At 39.8% G+C, this 21660-nt stretch overlaps 2 protein-coding genes across 3 annotated transcripts; one reads left to right on the top strand and one right to left on the bottom strand.

The window, feature by feature from the left end:
• The first annotated feature begins 267 nt into the window (after nucleotides 1–267).
• On the top strand, nucleotides 268–3779 carry aanat1 (arylalkylamine N-acetyltransferase 1). The gene is made up of 3 exons (XM_029150710.3): nucleotides 268–1360; nucleotides 1714–1868; nucleotides 2087–3779. Exons 1-3 carry the CDS (start codon nucleotides 1207–1209, stop codon nucleotides 2390–2392), a joined length of 615 nt encoding a protein of 204 aa, XP_029006543.1. The 5' UTR covers nucleotides 268–1206; the 3' UTR covers nucleotides 2393–3779.
• LOC114855481 (inactive rhomboid protein 2) lies at nucleotides 3356–21596 on the bottom strand. Of its 2 annotated transcripts, none has more exons than XM_029150653.3 (18): nucleotides 21417–21596; nucleotides 15815–15964; nucleotides 15402–15553; nucleotides 14577–14760; nucleotides 14226–14447; nucleotides 13325–13453; nucleotides 12563–12672; nucleotides 11951–12169; nucleotides 11748–11859; nucleotides 11433–11507; nucleotides 10827–10988; nucleotides 10297–10382; nucleotides 10103–10166; nucleotides 9874–9968; nucleotides 9683–9758; nucleotides 9420–9520; nucleotides 8783–8936; nucleotides 3356–5637 (listed from the first exon to the last, which is right to left on the bottom strand). In XM_029150653.3, exons 2-18 carry the CDS (start codon nucleotides 15950–15952, stop codon nucleotides 5206–5208), a joined length of 2511 nt encoding a protein of 836 aa, XP_029006486.1. In that variant the 5' UTR covers nucleotides 15953–15964; nucleotides 21417–21596; the 3' UTR covers nucleotides 3356–5205. The 2 variants fall into 2 exon arrangements, with proteins under 2 accessions (XP_029006486.1, XP_055367572.1); XM_055511597.1 differs by lacking the exon at nucleotides 21417–21596 and adding an exon at nucleotides 17354–17716.
• Nucleotides 21597–21660: the final 64 nt, after the last annotated feature.

Here is a 21660-nt window from a genome sequence, read left to right as displayed (position 1 = left end):
GGAGTGATGCTACAGCGCGAGGATGACGGTGGAATAAAAAAAAAAACGGTAACCTGGAAGCAGCGGAGAGCACGTGTGTACGTAGTTACAGTACGGAGGGCTGCGTAACTTGCGCAGTGTGATAACGTCACCGCGCAGTACCCCACTGTGGCCACACGGTGGCAGTGATTGACAGTGATATCCGTTTTATTCCTCGTCTCTGTGTAAGTATACATTAAATAATTTCGTTTTTAAATGTAAAAAATATATTTTTTTACATGAATAATGATGTAATTTAATGTGTTAACACAATAGGTTTACAAGCAATTCATCGAATTAAGCTAAATCGAAGTCTAGAAGTATACAGCTGTCTGTTGGATTGCCACAATAATAATATTTAAGTGGAATTAGAATTAAGTAGAATAAGTAGAATTAATAAAAGTCGTCTTGAGTGCATTTGTTTTCAATTAAAATAGAAACGTCTCTATGAGGAAACATTTAGCACAATTTATTCTCAGTACTAGTGTGTAAATAGAGATGATCTCCCTGTGACCCTGAAGAGGAGTTCATCTGATCATAGTGCTATTGTCTCCTGAATAAGGTTTGTTCTAGAGGTCAGTATCTGATCGTAGAACAAAACGACTGGCTTTGAATTGTTAATGCGATGTTCCCGAACACAGAGGATGTGACAAATAAGATTGAAAAATACAGCGTGAGAAAATGGTGAACTGGATTTAAAGGTACAATGGAAAGTCATAGGAGTGAGGTCACAGATGGCACCGTTAAGTGGATGATCACGCTGATCGATACAGACAGATAATAATGAGTAACCAATGCACGCGCACGTCTAATCTCAGCATCACTGTCATCCACCGGTCACCCGCTTCATCGGATTAAACGTTATCGCTCATGATAATCAACACGTCGATGATAATTCTCAACACATTGACCTCCGTGCTGATCCTGGTTACACATGTTTATTGTTAACTCACTCACGGGGAACGAAGTAAGCTCGTTTCAGGATTAGAGCCAACCACCCCACGAGAACCGGGGGTATAAATAGTGGAGGCGCGCCACCCTCCGCTCAGTCCCTTTACGCACGGGTCAGACTCGGTCGGAGCAGGCGAATCTCGTGTCCGAAAGAAAAAAGAAGCGCAGCCTCGGGTTGTAGAGGGACATTTCAGCGTCGGTCGATTCGCTCCCTGCTCCGGAACCTTCGTGGAAGCGATGACTATGTCGGTGGTGAGCGCCGTGCCGTTCATGAAGCCGCTCCACATGCGCTCCCCGGTGCCGCAGGGGCGCCGGCACACGCTGCCCGCCAGCGAGTTCCGCTCCCTCAGCCCGGAGGATGCCATCAGTGTGTTTGAGATCGAGAGGGAAGGTAAACAGCCTGCTTCATTCTCTACACTTACTTGAATAGAGGACTCATTCCGTTTCTAAGTTTAATATTCGCTCTTACTGGATATAATCCCCACTATATGTCTTTAAATGTGCTTAATTATCCAAAATTTCAACCCAAATTACATTAACACATCAGAATGAGTTTAATTAGTTTTACTTTCCCTTGAGGAACCTCAAAAGTTAGGTGTTTTCAGACTGTAGGTCAACTATCTTATTTCCCTGCTTTAAATTCAGCACCTACTAATAATATGGGTTTATTTCACATATTTATTAGTACAAGGTTCAGTGATTCAGGCTTTTTCATGTACATGTCTGGTCTCCTCTTCTGCGCAGCATTCATCTCCGTGTCCGGTGAGTGCCCTCTGCACCTGGACGAGGTCCGTCACTTCCTCACCCTGTGCCCTGAGCTGTCTCTTGGCTGGTTCGAGGAGGGACGTCTGGTGGCTTTCATCATCGGCTCACTGTGGGACCAGGACAGGCTTACCATGGTAAGGCAGGGCGGAGCACATATGGGCAGTGTTTACCTCGGTTTGACTGACAACAGGCTGCTCAACGCACATTAATAAAAGAGATTTATTTGAGATTTATGAAGTAATCTGAAAGATGAAAGCACAATTTTAGTATAAGGACCCTTAGTTCAAATTGCCCCCGAAAAGACATTATTCCACGGTTTCTCGTCTCACGGCTCTGCTCCTCTCCTTCCCAGGATGCGCTGACTCTCCATAAGCCGCTCGGCACCACTGTTCACATCCACGTTCTGGCCGTCCACCGGACCTTCCGCCAGCAGGGCAAAGGCTCCATCCTGATGTGGCGCTACCTGCAGTACCTGCGCTGCCTGCCCTTTGTGCGCCGTGCTGTGCTTATGTGTGAAGACTTCCTGGTCCCTTTCTACCAGAAGTCGGGTTTCAAGGTGCAGGGCCCCAGTGACATCACAGTCGGGCCCCTCATCTTCACCGAAATGTCCTACTCAGTCAGGGGTCATGCCTTCATGCGTCGTAACAGTGGTTGTTGAGGACAGGACTTCGTATGGATTCTGCCTGGTGACCAGAAGCGGTGTGGACCGCCCCCCCCCCCCCAACTTGGAAATATGATGAGAAGACATTTGAGCAGCTTTGCTGTAGAAGCTGCTGCAGTTATTGTGTCTGAAGAGGGATAAAAAACTACCAACAGCTGTATGGATGCAGTGGTGTTGAAACAACAATAGAAAAAAAGCAACTAAAAGTGATACCAGTAGAGCAAAGCCTAGAAAGAATGCGAGCATGCATTCATTTACTTTTATTTTGACAAATGCTGGACATTTATTTTTAATAGAACATCGCTGCCTTGAGGCCGTCTTAGCCCCTTTTGCATGTTGAAGCTTAGTAGTAAATGCCCCTTATTATGTTATATTCTTCTTTATAGCGTTGTATGGACTGCATCATGAAGCAGCTTTATGTGCAGTAAAATGCCAAACCAATCTGTTGCTGTAAAGACAATCTGGAGGAGGGACACATGTTGATCATGTTTGTTGTGTAAGGACAGTAAGATTGTAGATGAGGGAGTCAGTCAACCGCTGATACAAAAGACCACTGCATTTCAGTATATACGTGTTCTATAGAAAACCTAGCCTTGATTAGAATATGAGCAGAATATCATAAATGTGGGCCAGCTCTTCCTTGATCTGCCTCCTTCCTTCTTCTGCCTCCTTAAGTCTTGTGTCAAGACACTTTTTTACTGTTAAATAAAGAATTTATTTTCCTGCATGTCTGCTGAGGTCTCAGTTACTATTACATGTTTTATTATCTATGAATAACAATAGTTTTTAGCTTTCTGCACATCTTACAATTTCATCCAAATTTGCACCACAGATCTTTTAACTTCCCTTTTTACCTCAGCTTTTCAAGAACCTTTTTTTCCACAGGAGCCAATTGTTTAAATTTCTGTTACTGAAAAGGTTTCCTGACTCTGAAGAAAACATCTCTTTGCAATGATGATGTGAAGTTTCACATAAACACTTCATACTAAAGTGATATTTATTATGATATGACTGAACATTTGTACATATAAATCAAAATCACAACAGTACCTGAAGCATGAACTAAAATATGTTTAAAACTTTCCCTTTAATTTCAATAAACAGAAAAACGTAAAGTCATTTGGTCCCAACAAACCCACCTGTGATTGCCGTGTCCTTTCATGATTATGTTGGGTTGTTACATGCTCTCATCAGAAGGCACAGTAAAGTGGTTTCTAAAAACAGAAGCGTGCCCACTCACTGTATGAGGACAGTGTCCTGTGTTTCACACACACACACACACACACACACACACACACACACACACACACACACACACACACACACACACACACACACACACACACACACACACACACACACACACACACACACACACACACACTCTAAAGACAGTGATGCGTTGCTGCCACCAAGGACTGTAGTAGTGTAACACTTACCCATACACATGCTTTTTAATTGCTCATGCGATCAACTCTTCCCAAGTGACCACTGAGTCACTCCCACAGACTGACTCACATAATCCTGTAACTCACTTAGAAACTCATAATCCAACACACAACAGTAATTACTGCGGCTTTCCTATGGGCTAGCGTCAACGCACGCCAGAATCCTGAACAACAAACGAACATGACCTGCAAATTCTGGCGTGAGGAAACACTTCACTCCTGGTATCAGGGCTTCTGAAATGAACTGTTAACTTAATTTAGGTTAACAGGCTCAGGCAAAACATAAAACATTAGTGTCATTTGATTCTATGTCCCAGGACAGTACCCTTTTCATGTATTAATCCATAAATGCCTGCTCAGAGTCCTACATTATTAGTAATAAATAGTACTTCACATTACTTACTTTCAACAGTAAATGTACAGCAACATTTAGGCAACAATATGTTATTGGTTAACCACAATTAAACACCGTTTGACTGACAAATGTTGATTGTGAAAACATGCCTATAGAAGTTGCTGAAGTTGCTTTGGTAAGTTAGGATAAAAAAATGTGTTGATCATCATTTAGTACATGATCACAAGCAGGTTGCAAAAGTAGAATGAGGCATCTGTGTAAAATGGCATTGTTTGTTTAAGGCAACTAGTGGTTTTAAATAGAAACCCTGCCTTAGTTGAGCACTGATATATTTCAGTCACTTGAGCTAATATAGTATAGTATTTTCAGCATAACATGACACTGTTTCAAATAATATTCACATGCCAGATCCTTAAATACAAAACAAAGGTTAAGCAATAGAAACGTTATAGAAGCGCATTTAACAATTGTTAGAACACATAGATGCAGCAGTAAGTGAGTATCTACTAAAAAAAACAAAAAAAAAGAAACAACTGGTGGTAGGAAACGTGATGTATCCAAGTTTAGCGGGCTACAAAGTACCTTATGGCCCACCATGGCATCAGTCTTCCACCTCAGCTGTTTATTGAGCATAAAGTTAAAGGGAGGTTGAAGGCTTTTTCTTTTACTTGGTTTCTTTTGACACTTTGTAGAGTTTCACCTTTAGGTTTACTTGGCTTGATGCCATTTTGATTTCCCTGGTGTATTTTCCTGACCTCTGATTTAAAAGGAACCACAAGCCCAGAGAAGACCACACTGGGAATTACTGTATAACAGTTTATACAAGTGAGCAAAACAGCAGGCTGAGCATTCACATAAACTTTGTTCTTGTAGTTTGATAATTAAATAATAAAAAGACTCGATTGTCATGTTCTTAAAATGGCCAGGTCCCCTGGCATCAGTTGACCTGACTAAAAGCTAGTGCATCAGTAGTAGACGTTGTAATCATATCATCTCTAGAATTGTGACTAACGCACAATGTCTTTGATGTTATGGTCTATGTCGTACTTTTCACAGAACTTGCTTGTGAAGGGCAGGCAGGTGAGATGCTCCAACCAGTGCCAATTGATTGGGTAAAAATAAAACCAAACAATGAGGGAGGAGAACAGCCCAACGTAGGCCAGTATTGTGACGGCAATGAGGATTCGTTTCCGATACGTGTCGAAAGTTCCAAAGGTGACGTATGGAAGAAAGGCGAAGGAAAGCAGCAAGCCGCTGAGGAAGCCGAATATGTGGGCAATGTTATCGATCCATGGCAGGAGGCCACACAGGAAGAGGAAGATGACGATGCCCAGCAGTTTCAGAAAGGCATTCCATGGCTTCTCCAGCATCTGCCAGGCCTGGAACAGCTCAACAAAGAGGCAAGCGAGGAGTCCAAACTGAGACCCCGCTGGACCGACCTGCAGCAAAGAGAAAAAGAGTCACACATTGTTGAAAACCACCTTATCTACTCACACAGCAAATACACTGCACTGTAACTTCCTTCCACACCATAACTGATCATCTTTGAATGTGTATCAGAGATAGAAGGTCTACATCCGGCTCACCACTGGGCTCTGGGTAAGCTTTCTTAACAGGGTTCAAGGTTGTGGAGTGAATGATGTGACGTGAGAAGTGGAAAATTGAGTCTGGTTATCAGGTTCATGAGGGTGAGCTGTATTTAACTGGAACAGATTTAACCTGATTATTACATTTTCATAAGACAGACTATTTAAATGGACTATTAGTCGTGACAATAAGAGGCCTAACTGACCTACAGAAACTGTTGCTCGTCCTTTAGTTACTGTATTCTGGATGGAAAACAAAACACTAAGTGTTAAAAATTGAAGTAGCTACAGTGTTGAGGAACTTTATTCACACTTACAGGTGGAGACATAACGTACGGTTAAGTGTCTTAGTTTTGGATTTAGTTCTGGGAAGAACTACAGAACGAACCGGTTCAGGTGAGGAGATTAGAATGACGTCAGGGCAGAGTTTGGACGCTTGGCCTGGTCTGGGGCAGATGGCTAATCTGTGTAGACATTAAACACCTACAAACCCAAGAGTGCGGCGCAGCACTCCACCCAAACGGCCCAGACACATGCAGGCTGACACGTTCTTAACACATACTTACAGGCACTTAACACTGCCTGAGACGGAAACCATCAGAACAGACGTTCAACGTCAGGCCGGAGTGGGAAGGTGTGTGTCTTACTGTTGCTCATCAGTGGACTCTGCTCAGACCTTTGCTTTTTTTAAGCTCACTGTCAAACCTTTAACACATTTCCATCATATTTGCTTTGTGTCTTAAAACGGCATTTTGGCACCAAAATCTAATCTCACATTGATCACAACCAAGCTAACTGGAGACATGATGACACAACCTTTTTTGTGTGATTAAACATCTCCAACGGCACAGTGTAGAGCAAAAAAGAACTTATTTTTCTAGTTAGCTTTGGCTTTGTTAACGTAACAGATGGAACCAAACTAAACAGTGGCTTGGATGGAGTGAGAAACAGGCTTCAGACTGTGATCATGGATTTAAAAGTTAATCAAACTAATGACTAAAAGATTTCCACCTTTAGTTATTTCCTGTCGGTGTAAACAGGAAGTGCTGGACTCCTTCCAGGTGTACAGATCAGCTTTTTTTTGTTTATCATTATTCTGGACATGTTGTTTTGGGCATTTATGCTTGAGGCAAAGGCTTCCTTAAGCAGTTGGTTAAAGCTTAATCCACTTAAAACGCCTCTTTAAGTGGCCTGACAGTGTTGTGCCTTGCATGTGCTTCAACTGTTTATTCCTGGTGTGTGAAGACCTGTGAGCAGGTCGGCTGTGGGACTTCTGGCTCTTATGTCAGCAGATCATACTGACAGCTACCAAAGACAATAACATCAAAAATGATCATGTGATAGCAAGTAGGATCAATTCAGAACGATAACAAATGTCTAACTAAACCAAAACACAGCTACAAAAAATAAAACATTAACATTATTCATCGGGTAGGAGCTAACTTAAAGGTTTGCCTTCAGTAATCATAAGGTGAGTAGACTAGAAACATCACCAGACAAATCTGGCTTTTGCAACAATTAGTGGATAGGATTTATGTTTTGGTTTAAACCAATAAGTACTGTGGCAGTGGCCTTTGTTAACCCACACAATGGTATTAGACTAATCTCTTAGGGGGGAAAGTGGGCTTTACAGAGACACACTAAGAGAACAGTCATGCTGGTAAAGTAGGTAATCCAGACTGTGCTCTTTTCACACCTTGAGTCATACAGATCAACATGTTTTGGAAATACACACTTATAAAACAGACACTTATTTATTCCTTTGAAACCAGAGCTCCCAAGGCTTGTGGTAGTGACTATTATACTATAATCAATATCTTCAGATATGCTGATAATAGTCTCTTATTTTCTGTGTATATAGGTTAAAATAAACATTAGTACATTTCACAATGTACGAACATCACCTAAAATTAGCTACACTTAAGTCCACACACACACACACACACACACACACACACACACACACACACACACACACACACACACACACACACACACACACACACACACACACACACACACACACACACACACACACACACACACACACTCTTAATCTTGTATGGCAAGAGGATTGCTTCAACTTTCCATCAGCTCATCGGATAGGAAATTACAGTTTGGAATAACAATAGTAACAACGTCCAAATAAAAGTATTCTGTAGACTGCATTGACTTTTTAACAGATGTAAGACACCAGTGTATAGTAATGTTTTTAATTTTAGTATTCAATAAAGTGATATAGAATGCTCCAAGCATAATTATATAAATTTTTATATATTTATTCTAGTGTCATGTTTCTCCAGTTCTATCATGAAGTGTGTTTCATTGCTCCTTCAGGAACTAAAACGTGTTAGTCACGTTTGCTTTGATAATCCACTGCGGGAGAAACTCCCCTACAGTAACTGGTGCTAAGCTGAGCTGAGCCACTCAGTCGGTGCAGGTGGTATACAGTCTACAGATTCCAAGTAGCAGCTAAAAGGTTTAAATAAGGCGGTGCTCAAAGAAAGGAATAGAAGAATGCTACAAGTACTGCAGCTTTACAAGCTGATGAATATGGTGCTGTTGGTCACTTAAGGAACATTAATGAGAGCAGAAGCTCAGGTCTGTGTCTTGTATCTCTGACATCAGTTATCCGACTAGCTCAAGAGGTCACAACAACATGTGGATTTCACGAGAGAAAGTGTGCATGTATATGGACATGTTAAGTGTGAAGTCAGCGTCAGGCATTAATAATGGAGAAGGTCACTGCAATAAATTCATGTTGGTGAGCAACACAGAATAAGCTTTGCTTCTTGGATACTGGTTGACACTGGTTGTCCCTTTTAAGAACAGTCTTTACAGGAATGTTCCAGACAAATTTTAGACTTACATGAAGCTGACAGTATTGGATGTTAGTGAAGAAAAAAATTGCTTTTGGTGCAGTGCATTAATTACTTGAATAATTTACTCCCTTTTTTACCAAACAGTCAACATGAGTTTATTTTTTTAGTACGCTCACCTCTGCTCTATAGGGCAGGAACAAAGCAGAGGCAAGGTTCCCAGTGATGCCACTAAGGATGTAAATGATGCTGATACGGAGCCAACCTGCCAGCTTCTCCAGGTCTCTTAGTACAGTCATCTGGAACACCACTGACACAACGCAGTGTAGGAGCCTACACACAGAAAGACACAAAGGTCATACATACAAATGAGGCTTTCAAGTATTTTAATTATTGCATTATACAGTATGAGATCAGCTTTTTTGCACACACTACAAATAATTAGAATTCTTTATTAAGCCCACTTGGCCTGTGTCAACTGACAGACTAGGAGTATTAGCAGCAACCATGTGAGCGAGCAGCTCACGAGCACTGGATCTCATTTAGAAACATTTGATTAATTTCTAATTGTTAGCAATAAGAGACCAGAAACAGCTGCCTGCTTGAAGATTAGCACTTTTACTAGGGATTTTTAAATTGACATTGGTCTGGAAAATGAAACGCTAAATTTTAAATTTCATTTTAAAACATACAATTTTAAATATATGAATTGATCTATAGAAAACACTCTGTAAAACCTTGTAGCTAATATCAATGAGACAGGATAAAATGTGTAAGAACAATTTCATTTTTCAATATTGTGAAGGGATGCTGTACCCAGCATGAAGGAAGAGAGATAGCCAGAGACGGTAAAACTGATCTGGAACATCTGGGTTAAGGAAAGGCAGCAACCCACACACATCATCCAAACAGTGGACCTGTGAACAGTAGTGTATTAAAGAAACAGTATTTGGACAAAGAGAGAGGTTTTAGGACATTGCATTATTTTAAATCTACTTTGATGGTACTGTATATATATGCAAACACAATAAACACATTGACACACATACTGTACAGTGCACAATGCATTCATATGGTACCTGGGAGCAGAGTGTGGCCTCTTCATGGAAGTAGCCATGCATGAAAGAGCAATACTCTCTGGTCGTGATCTCACATCTACAGAAGAGACAAGCAACCATGAAAGTTCAATTTTCCAGCTAACTTGGTAAATAATATGAGCAGGAAGCATATTAAAAAGTGAGACATAATGACGTCTGCCCATGGTTCCTACCTGCCCTTAGTCCCTATGCAGCAAGGTCTTCCCTTGATGTGACAGTCCATGTGTCTGTAACCTGTGTGATGCCACTGCTTCGGATATGTGCACACCTGAAGACATGAGAGGTCACACATACATGTAGTAAGATATGTGCCTTATGTTCCTAAACCCTTAGCAATAGAATAGCACAGGAACATTTTTCATGTAAATTTTTTTTTTAAATAAATAAAAAAAATCCTCTCACCGGCCACTGGGTGATATCATCTGGCCATGTATGAGGCTCAGCAGAGGCAGGCTCTTCACATACACTGCTCCCAACATGCAACAGAACAGGAGATAATGTGACTAGGCAGTTTTATAGTTTTTAATATTAATTTCTAGGTTCTAACATACTTAATGTAACTAGGAGCACTGATAACATACAACAGATATCCTCACCTGGGATCTTGGTGGCAGACAGAACCAGAAGACCTATTGGTGTCTGCACGCTCATCTTTCAACATAATAAATGTGGCCAAGGTCTCCTGCATACAATTATTTAATACTAATGTTTAGTATTATTTTATAGAATCACGAGGGAACAGAAAAATTAAAAAAACAATTATTAAAATTTTATATAAAAAGGTTTACGATTTTAAAAAATAAATCATAAACCTGTAAACGTGTACAACTGTTCTGGTATAAACCAATATACTGTATATAGCTTAGGTTGTCTGAGTTTTAGTTGCTCAGTAGTGCTTTATAAAAACTGCACTCTATACATATGAGTAGGATTAATTCATTCATACATCAAAAAGACAAGCTTCTAAATTTTTAGACATCAGAACCATTATGTAAAGCAGAAGACATCTGCTTTACATAAATGGTTTGTATATCGTTTAATTTTGAAATGTTAAATTCATCATCAATAATGCATGTCAATTCAAATTTAGATGTGCTGAAAAAATAATGCAGCATAAATAACATACAGAGCAGTCGGCGCGCAGGGTCTGGACACATCCAGAGTTGTCATTCTGAACACAGCAACCAGACTCTCTCTCCAGGTCTTTAGCCTTCTGAATCAGACTAACTATTTGTAAGTCCTTACGAATACATGGTGAGAATTTGGCCCCCAGGTGTATTAGGTCCTCCTGAAATGGAAAACAAATAATATTTTTTTTCATTTTATTTCTTTAACACCCATTCTGCTGAAAACACTGCAAAACCCAATGTTGGGCAAAAGAATTTGCCAGTTAATAGCTTTTTCTATAAATTGTTGCAACTCTGAGACTATTGCCTTATTAGAATGTTTCTGTACTGAATGTCTTAAGACTAAAAAGAACCATAACAGGTGAACAGAACCATGCACACAAAATCTATAGAAAAACCTCTATAAAAAATAAACGTTAAATTGGACCCATATCAAGGGTTACCACTGATACAATATAGAACAAGAAAGTTTTGGTTTCAAACGCGGGTGGAACCTTTCACTGGACATGGGGAAAGTAAACTTCATAATGTTTAATTTGGTAACTGTTTATTATTGGATTGGGTTCTAAGTGGCAGTTTAATTGCTTTCAATGCAAAAAACTCACTGAATTAGGACCAATCCAGAAGTTCTCCTGTTGGACATACTTGACACTCTCATAAATGCCTTTGTTCCGCAGCACCTACAGAGGGTGACAAAGTCACACTGTTGCTATGTAGCTGCTAAAAAGAAGCAGTAAATTACAATTTAAAAAGAGTAATCGATTATTGAGTCCAGGTTAGTACAAAATATACATATATTCTTTTAAAATGTATTTTTTGATGCATTGTGTAGCTGGAGACAAAATACATGTTAGCTTTAAAGCTGTTTCACAAAATGTACTTAAACACTACATTAATGACTAGTTTAGAGGTTAACTTACCAGTTCAGATGTAGAATGTTGTGAAAACCCCACGGGGGCAAAACCATATGTACAACAGGCCAGCAATGTGATCACTATGTGAACAAATGTGATCCAGTAGGTGAAGTAGGGCCTTAAAAACAAACACACAAACGCATGAACACAGTATTTATTATGAAGACTACAATTCTGTCAAAAACAATAAGCATCCACTCATTCCAAACCTGTGACTGTGGAAGTCATCTAGTTGTTTTTGGATGTTGCTGCTGAGGCTGCGTCGATACTGGCGGTCAAGCCACTTCCCAACAACACCCATTCCATACTGACGCTTGTGTTTGTCAAATGCAAAATGCTTAACTTGTGATGCAATGCGACGCCCCCGGCGAGTCTGTATCTTTTCGGCCACTACTGTTGGTGTCTTGGGTGCCCGAGATACATCCTTACTGAAATTAGGAGAAAGATGATAAGTAAGAAACTGAATAAAGGGCAATGAACAGCGGTGACAGTGTAGATAGGTAAGGACAAATGAAGCCTAGTTGAAGATGGAGTTAAGTAAATTGATTTAATATGTATGTAAATGACATGAAAGTGTGACAAACTAAAAGAAATATATATAAAATGTACATTTTAACATTTCTTGTAACGTCTTCTTCGATTATAAAAGTTTGTTATATAATGAACAAATGTTGATCTAAAACTTTAGAGGTTAGAATATATAAAGGACATTTTAAAAAACAAAAGCGAAAGATTATTTAAAATTCTGCCTATTCTGTTGAGTGTTTTTCTATCCATCGTTGAAACATAATTTATACATTTATATTTCTATTCTTACTCACGTGCTTGGGAACTTGTGTTCTGTCAGTTCGCTGGGAGCAATAAATGCTGACAAGGGAGGGGATTCAAATACATCGTCAGCCATAGAATACAGTTCACCGTGGGCATCCGTCTGTGCAATAGAGGCAATAGAGGTCACATAGGAAGAAAAACAGAGGGAAGCAAATACAGTAAAACCAAAACTTGTGTTAGACACCAGGTTCCTGCTATGAAAGCAGACAGCACAAAGGGGCCTACAGTATATCTTTAAAGTGTGACCTGACACAGTACAGACTCTAGCTAGCTAATAGTTTTTAATATTTTTTTGGCATGTATACCTTTCGCCTCCAGGTGGAGCCCAAGACGAGAGCAAGGCTTACATCTATTCCAGTGCAAGAAGTGAGAAATGTTATATGATTTAATAAACTCAGGGGTTATTGCAGGACTTTGGTATTGAATTTTATTATATTCATCTAGCTGGACCTAATAAACTACCAATTCAGTGTACATTAAAAAGTGGAGAGGCACAGCTGATGACCTAGAAACGTCAGCAGTGTCAATGCATAAGCATGGGAAAAGGAATGTGAAGGGTTAAGTACAATCGTAGTGATTAATTAATGTAGGTTTATAAGACAGAAATAGGCACTAAATGTGAAATAAAGTGGTGAGAGATGTGATTGCTAACATACTTAGAAAAGGGAAGGAAGTACAATGAAGAAATCCGGAAGTCTGAGAGCTACAGCTGCCTCATTACTGAAAGGGACAACGAGGAAGTTGCTGCTGACCTTGCTGAAGAAGAGTGACTCAGATGTGTCGGCAGAGTCAACAGTATCCTCATCCATCCAGCTGGGCCTGGCAAAGCTCCTCCTGGCGTAACTGCGACCTGTCTGGGGACCTGCTAACCCACTACGACCCTGAAAACACACATACACATTATGCTTATATAGCCTTTGATGACAGACCCAGTAAGTGTGTAAGTGTGTGTGTGTGTGTGTGTGTGTGTGTGTGTGTGTGTGTGTGTGTGTGCTAAACCACCTCACATGAAGAACCACACTTCATTCCCTATTGTTCCAGTAGGAACATTTAAAAAGGTCCTCAACATTTATTATTTTGTTTTAAAAATGTAATTAAAGAAAACTGTCATCCCAGTTCAATGTGTGTATATGTACAGAGAAAAAAGCTTTTCAATGTAACATGCTAAAAACTCATCATAGTTAAGAAAAAAAACATCCACTATAAAGAAAAAGTGCTGTTTTTCCAGAAAAATATAAGTTCTGTCTTTGGGACGAATGTTAAATGCTACTACACAAAGAAGATGTGTGTGTTTTTTTAGATTGCATCGGATGCTTTTGATGACATAACTGTATAGGAAACAGATTTATAAAACAAACTGTAAATACTTGTTTACCACTAATCAACTACATCTAATAATATTTTAGCAGTCATATATAAAAGAAAACCTTTTAATTAAACCTACATTTTAATATAATGGACTAGTGGAGAAACGATTAGCAACATATAACCAACTTTATGTTTCTCTATATCTATATTTCCTACATTTGTAAAAGAAGAAAACTGAAGTAAATTTTCAGTATTTTTAATTAACCCAGAAAGGGAAGATTTAGTTGCTGAAATATAAATATCTGGCAATACATCAAAAATAAAAAGTAAAACACCCCTACAAACCTTCAGTAGGTTGGAAGCAGCTCGGATACTCATGCGAGCAACAGACTCCCTCTTGCGTCTTGGGAAGTGGCTGTGCCCAGAGCGCTGGCTGGTGAATGAGCTGAGTGAAGTGACCCCTGGGGTGAAAGGAGTACCTTGAGCAGGACATGGTGTCCTAGGGGAGTGACTCTCCATCTCATCTGGGCAACGGAAAGGTCGTCCTCGTGCTAAGGGATCCACGATCTACCAAGAAATAAAATTAGTGAAAACATAGTAAAGAGAGGAATGTGTGACACTATTCTGGGACCTGTTTAGTCATGTCTCTTATGCAGAGTGCTCAAAGTAAATACATAAAATAATGGCTGACAGTACCTTGGGCATCTTGTGTGTGGCTGGCGAGTCCAGGTTCTGATCAATGCTGGTGGCCGTCTCAGACTCTCTATACTGAGCCTTCAGCTTGCCATAGCGTTGGCTGCAATGGCGCAGACTTTTTTTGTGCCATACCTGCTGCTTGGTCTCACAGTCTTCCCCCACGCCAAACCACTGAGCTGTATTCCTACAACATAACAAAATCCTCAGGACCCCTTAATAGAATGTCAAACTGGAAGGGAAAATGGGATGTTAAAAAAATGGAGAGAACATCTCAACAGTGTGCATTTTGGAAAGGCTGCATAAAAGCAGAGCAGAGACTGCTTGAGATGGCAAGCATATCCCCACAATGATGTGCCAAAATAACAGAAACATCACTTAATAAGAATGCCTTTTTTAAAGCCTGTTAACGTTAACTAGACAAAGACCTTTTGCTATATACAAATAAAGAAGATCCTAAAATTAGGAAATGCTGCTTGAGGCTGAATTTCACTGTACTGTACTACACAACAGGCATTATACCCACCACTGCGATTTTCACTGGGTTTTAATATAGCTTGTATGTATATTGATTAGGTTTGGTAAGGAGAACATTTGAGGTAATTGGTAATTCACCTAAGAGAGAGTAATTCACATGACGCAACCCCTCTCTGAGGACCGGGGCTTAGAACATTTTAGGTGAATGACCATTCAGTAATAAAAATGCACTTTTACTCATTTACATCATAAACCTTTGGAAAATAGAGTTGCGAGAAAAAGTGTTACAGGGCTATCAGATAGATTGAATATTGGGCAAATATACGTCACTCAAAAAACAGACCATTTTACCTTCGGATGCTTTGAGAGAGTGATGCTTGTCTACCAAATTTGGACCTTCTGTCTCTGGTTAAAAAGCCTCCTTCTCCAGCAGCACTGAAGCTCTCTGAGGCAGAACCGGTTGCTTGACCGCTTTCACTTTTTTTTAAAGACGGACGTAGAGGCTGAACAGAGAAAATAGAGAATTACGGTTACTGTATAGGAATTGTTTTTTAAAAAAAATAGATAAAGTTTATCTATTAGTATTAGTCTATTACTATAGAATAATTAAGTATGTAAGTATTTACAATTATTGGTTTTAGATTACTATATTATCCATGATATCATCACTAGAGCCTAATGATGAACACAAGAACTGAAAGAGGTGTTTGGTAACGAGATAACCTAACAATTGAAAACCTTCAGTTGTCAAATAATCAGCCTACCTGTTTTGCAGGGTCGTGAGACATCATCAACTCAGGTGGAGGAATAGCTATTACAAGACTTGGTGGCTTTTTGTTCTTTAAACGGCTATCTGATGGACCAGCATTTGGAGAAAGCTCTGCTCCCTCCTGTGATGACATCTTGTCAGAGCGCTGCAGATTTCAATGACATAAACATAACTTATCAAAAACAAAAAAAACAAAAAAAAACAAACATAACATAACAGAAAGAAAGAAACAGGGATAGACTCAGTCCATTAATAAATGCTTAGCTCTAAAAGTCAAGAAAACAAACAAACAAGAATTTATCCTTGGAAACTTTGCATTAATCTTCCTTTGCCTTAAGTAAAATGCAATAATCAATCCCTTTTAGTTCCACTAATAAATAAAAAAGAAGACTTTACAGTCTATACAAACAAAGAGTCTTCAGCAGCAGCTGGCTCCACTTACCATGACACAAATATAGTGCCAACCTCTTTGCATGATGATTGGCAATTAGATAAGTGAAAAGGCTTTGTTTTTATGACAAACAACAACACAAACAGTAAAATAAAAAATATATATACTACATCGTCCTAGTAGTATATAACTGCAAACTGGCCACAGATGACAAAGGTGTAGAAATTAAACTGTTTAATCAACTAAAACTTAAAATGCTGAAATTCTGTGCATGTTAATGCACTAACCACTAATGAAAATGCAACTGATACACCAGCTGTTAATCTGCTGGGAGGGACACCTGATGACACTAATCAATAGAGCTTTACAATGTTCATGCATCCTGAAGGTGGTCAATAATGCATACCATGCATATTATTCTCTTTGGCTTGAAAATAGCGTTTCAATCAACTGCAAATATTTATGGTTTAAGGTACTCTTGTAGATTAACAGCTTCTGCAATTATAATACTGTATAGAGCTTGTCTAACATGTACAATATACACCAAGTTTAAGCACAGTCAAGTAGCAGCCGGGTGACTTTAGTCACCATTACCTTTGACTGGGTATACAAACTAGACATAATATTTACTACATGACTTGAATACTTTTTAAAGCAGAAAAAAAACAAAAAACAGACTGTATTTTTAGTTGAGGGGATGTTAGAAGACTCATTACGAATGTCTTTGTTTGCTGAGGGAGAAAATATTACTTTCAGGCTTGCTTATCTATGTTTCATAGTCGTTGCAATTCACAGTCGGCAACAGAGCAACCTGCCAGTCTATTCCTGGAGCACAGAATGTCTCTTAGCATTGCTGAGTATTATCAGAAAAATGGAGTGCAGACATGAACCTATGATGTCACAGGTCTTGGCCAACATATACGTTATGTTGTTATGTTCTTAAAAGCCTTGGAGCTGTCCTGGAATTGTGGTTCATAAAATCAATGTGAGACTATCTATGCCTGCGGCAGGAATCGCAGTAACAGAGAAATCTGACACTGGCCTAGTCATTAGCCTAGATTCCACTCCAGAGTCAACACACAAACAGGGTACCACATATTGTTCGAGTCACTTACCCCCCAAAGAACAGCATTAATACAGTACCTTTATGCTAATAGTGACGTAGGCTTTAAGTTTGCCGGTCGTGTTTTCAGGCAAGTGTGTTAAATGTTTCAGGCTTCGACAGAAAACCTGATTCAGTCCTCTAGAGACAGAGATGAAACTACTCTGTCTGCTTCACTGGAGTGGTGGGTAATGGCTTGGACCCACCCACTTAGATAATGAAATGGTTAGGAGTTTGGCAAATGAACAGATTGCTCAAGTTGCGGTGAGACTTCTGCTGTCCACAGTCTGTCAATGCAGGAGGCAGTCATCAGAATCCAGGAAAACTAACTTTTGAGATTATACAAATTTTAGCCACTGTGCATAATCAGAGCAGTATATATTTCATTTTTATATTAAATATTTTGAGTTAGTAAAAAAAAGCACCTAAATATACAAATTAAACAGTTTGACTAAAATTAACAACACTTACTCTTGTGCACATGAAGCAACAAATAAAACATTTTATAGTGTAGGCAGAAGAGCGTTGGACTTAACATGGGTGAACAATTACACGTATTGTATGCAGACTGATGTGACAGTAGGAAACTGCTGTACATGTTAATTTCAAGAACAATGGTAAAATGTAATATTTTGAATGACTTAAGTGGCAGTGATAACTATATTACAGATAAGCAAACCTGTAATATAGGAGCAGTCTATTTACTGTTTAAATGATCCCCCTAAGAAATTAGGATTACATTTCAGACCTCCAATACAGAGGTTTAAATAAATAATACTTTATAGGCTAATCTAAATAATTAGGCTCCAGCCTAATACAGTACAGCATGCCACACCGCAGTTCTATTTCGAGAACTTAATTTTGGCATTGTTTCATGAACACTGTATGTCATGCAATAGAACAAATGAACCCAAACTATGCCTTCGAAAGCAGACAAGCTGTTTAAGTAGATTTTTTTTGGCATTGGCATTGGCTTATATCTGAACCAACGGAATGTTTGAGACACTACACTATGCGCCTCCACAGCAGCAACATATCTTGTTGTTAGTTCTTACTGTGTGGGGAAAACAGTGAGTCTTGCTGAACCAAAGCGCTCTGTGTGCCAAACTCAGTGTTTTTCAAGCTTCTCTTTTTTTTTGAGCATGCACATGCCAAGAGCTGAGAAATATTGCGAATTAACAACTGGTCAGGAGAATACACCCTAAAGATGTGAACATTTACAACACATGTGAAACTGTACTAAAATTTGTCCACCCAATTAGATAATATGATGAGATTTAGATTATCTCTGTAAACCTCTTGGCTGCATGCTGTGTGTTCTTGAGAAGGGGGCTGAACACCAACAAACTCCTTGTAAGTACCTCTGAATAAAAGCATCTCCTAAATGACTAACTAAACCAATGTGGTTGGCATAGAGGTTTAGTGGTTAGCACTGACGCCTCACAGCTGGAAGCTAGACTGAATCAATTGGTGGGCTTACACCTGCTTCTCACCCAAAGGCAGCTTGGATAAGCTACAGCACACTTGTGACCTATGAAAAAGGTTAGAATAAGGGATGGATTGTATATGCTAGTGTGAACAGCACGGATCAGTGTCCCCCATATTAAACCTGAGGGCTCTGTTCTGTTCACCCCAACAACACGCAATCCCTCTTTTTCGTACAATCATTCTAAAAACAGAGGACCAAATGGCAATGTGAGCATGAAACGTATACGTGTGGGCTACCAGCCAGCTGGCAGAATGTCTTCAAAATGAAGGAGTGTACATCTTTTAAGGCGATGAAAACCTTCCAGGCAGCACTGAAATGACTACATCCTTATAAACTGTACACAAATGTCATAAGATGCACCACGTGCCCATTTGGGCTGTATGAACACTGCTAATTCTGTAGGGTACAAACTAATTCATAGCTGAGAAAACTCATTATGCTAACATGAGCTAATTCAGCTGACTGCTACTGAAGGCGTGGGTGAGTGTGTGAGTTTCAGTGGTGTCTGTGTGTTTGCGTGCTTCTTAGCAGTCAGAGCAACAATCGAAACTGCCCACTCATTTTTCACTTCTAACCACAATCTCTCACAAAAATGCATACATATCCTATTACCCCCACCCCTTACTGGCTGGTAATAGCACTTGGTTACCTCAAACAAATCAATAGTTCCAATATGATATAAGATGACAAAGGTAAAGTCCTTTTTCTAAATCTTTTTAGAAAAGCGACTTTACCTCTAACCTAACCAATCCAGAACCCGTTCCACGTTGCACCATCTTCCTTCATGCCTAAACACGCACAGAGAGCCACATTTTAAGAATCCAGCTTTGTTAGTCTATGAGTTACTCATGAAACATGGCCTGAATAAATAACACATGAATAGTGCTTGCACGCAAAAAATAGTATTGCTACCGTATGGTGTTTATTTTGTGTGTCACTGGTACAACCGTACATGTCTAGACGTTTCACTGTACGACCTAAGCCAGCTAACTTCTGCGCGCTTTGTCAGTGAAGCTCTTGTCAAGTAGCCCAGCTTGGCTGTTAAAACTGAGACAGACAATGTAGTGTACTGTCACAAATTAAGTGCAGCGCCAGACAGAGCTTGAGTAAGGACATTTGGTCCCCTCCTGAATACCCACACATATTTTGGTAAGGTTTGTCTTTGGGTTTCAATAGATACTACTGTAAGTGACACACTGCGAAGGGGGGAAAAATCAGAACACCAGCTTTGTAAAACTGACTGAAGTAATCTGCCTAGTTTGGGAAAAATAAAGAATATGATGGGAAAATAACACCTTTATTCCACATATAGGTAGAACTGTCTGTAACTTTTTTGTTGAGCTTATGTTTTTCTGTAGTAACAGAGTCACATTTCAACTGTATCACAGTTTTCTCTGTCACAGCCTGTTAACTCACTGGCAGGTGGGCAACCATTGACACACTATTTCAACTAAGCCATAACAGCTGTTGAGTGTTTGCTTTATACAACACATTTCCTCTTTTTCCGACATGCCTTTAAGGTTGCAGAAAAGTTAGCACAACATGCGGCCATAGACTGCAATAAAAAAAGACATCGCAATAACACCATATTACTAACGCACTATGTGTACATAGCTAAATCAAGGGCATTATCCTGAGAGCTGCATGTAGACTGAATAAAAAAAAATAAAAAACATCACTAAAGTTTAGTGATGTTTAAGTTAAAGGTTCATGGATGATTACCATTTTCACCTCTATGACTACAGATAGCATAAAATGTATAGTCCTCAGTTCGTAGCATCTGTCATAAGAGGTAACAACAAACACAGTGCCTTTGTACCACAGTTTCCATGAAAAGAAGCTAATGGAGTACGTGATAATTGTTTTGTTGACAATTTAATTTAGTCACATTTTGATCGGAGGAGTGTTTTAAATAATTAGTTAGTTCCTTAAATTAGTACTGAATGAAGGGCAACTCATTTTTAACAGTTATGCTCTGATTATGGCGTTAACGCCACCTTACAGAGAGAGAGGTGACTGTAAACACAAGGCCACACACCGTAGAACCAAAACGTGCTTGTGCTCAAACACAGTACATCGGTAAAATTCTCACAACGACCAGAACGTCCGTTTCCAACATTAGCTGCGACCAGCCGAAACGCAGCGGGAGCACTCCCTCCAGGTGGAGAGCCGAGCGAAGGCGTGTAACTGCACGTCAAATTGGACGCACATGGACCGAAAGCGACTTCTAAGTGCGCACAGCGAGATATTTGAGGTGAACAACAGTTTGTGCCGGCGGGCAGCGCGACAAAGGCTTCGCCCGAGCACGCTCGCAGCGGCTCGTCCGAAGACGTCTACGCTTAGACGCAAATAACCGTCGGAGCTAACGCTGCAACTGTCGTTAACGCTAGCTTAGACGTATCTTCGGGCTCACGCCGTACATTTAAACATCATTTATGGGCGCACTAAGCTGCTACCTATTGGTATTAGTAGCTACTGAAACTTATTTAATTAGGATTCTGGTTAAGAAAATGGTGATAACCGTTGGCCAAAACAGCTTTACTTTACGTGAACTTTTATCGGTTTAAACGTTGCCCAAACACAACGTAACGTCTGCAAAGTTTAAAAAAACCTACCCCCAAGATTGAGTACGTTGGATATTATTCATTAGAAGGAGATAAAAGTCCAGAAATGTCACCGTTTTTGCAAGCACACTAGCGCTACAACGCTCCAGTATGACACTACTTCCCTCTTTCTGTCTTCCAACATCCTGAGTGCGACTCCACGGACGAGCACGAGGCGGAGCCACGAAGTATTCCGATCCACGGAGGGAAGCGCGCGAGGCGGAGCTATGACGTAACAGACCCAGAGCGGCGAGCA

This window comes from Betta splendens, chromosome 1 (assembly GCF_900634795.4).
Source record: "Betta splendens chromosome 1, fBetSpl5.4, whole genome shotgun sequence".
NCBI lineage: Eukaryota > Metazoa > Chordata > Actinopteri > Anabantiformes > Osphronemidae > Betta > Betta splendens.
The sequence above is the reverse complement of the archived record's forward strand: the minus strand, read 5'-3'. Positions and strand labels throughout refer to the sequence as shown.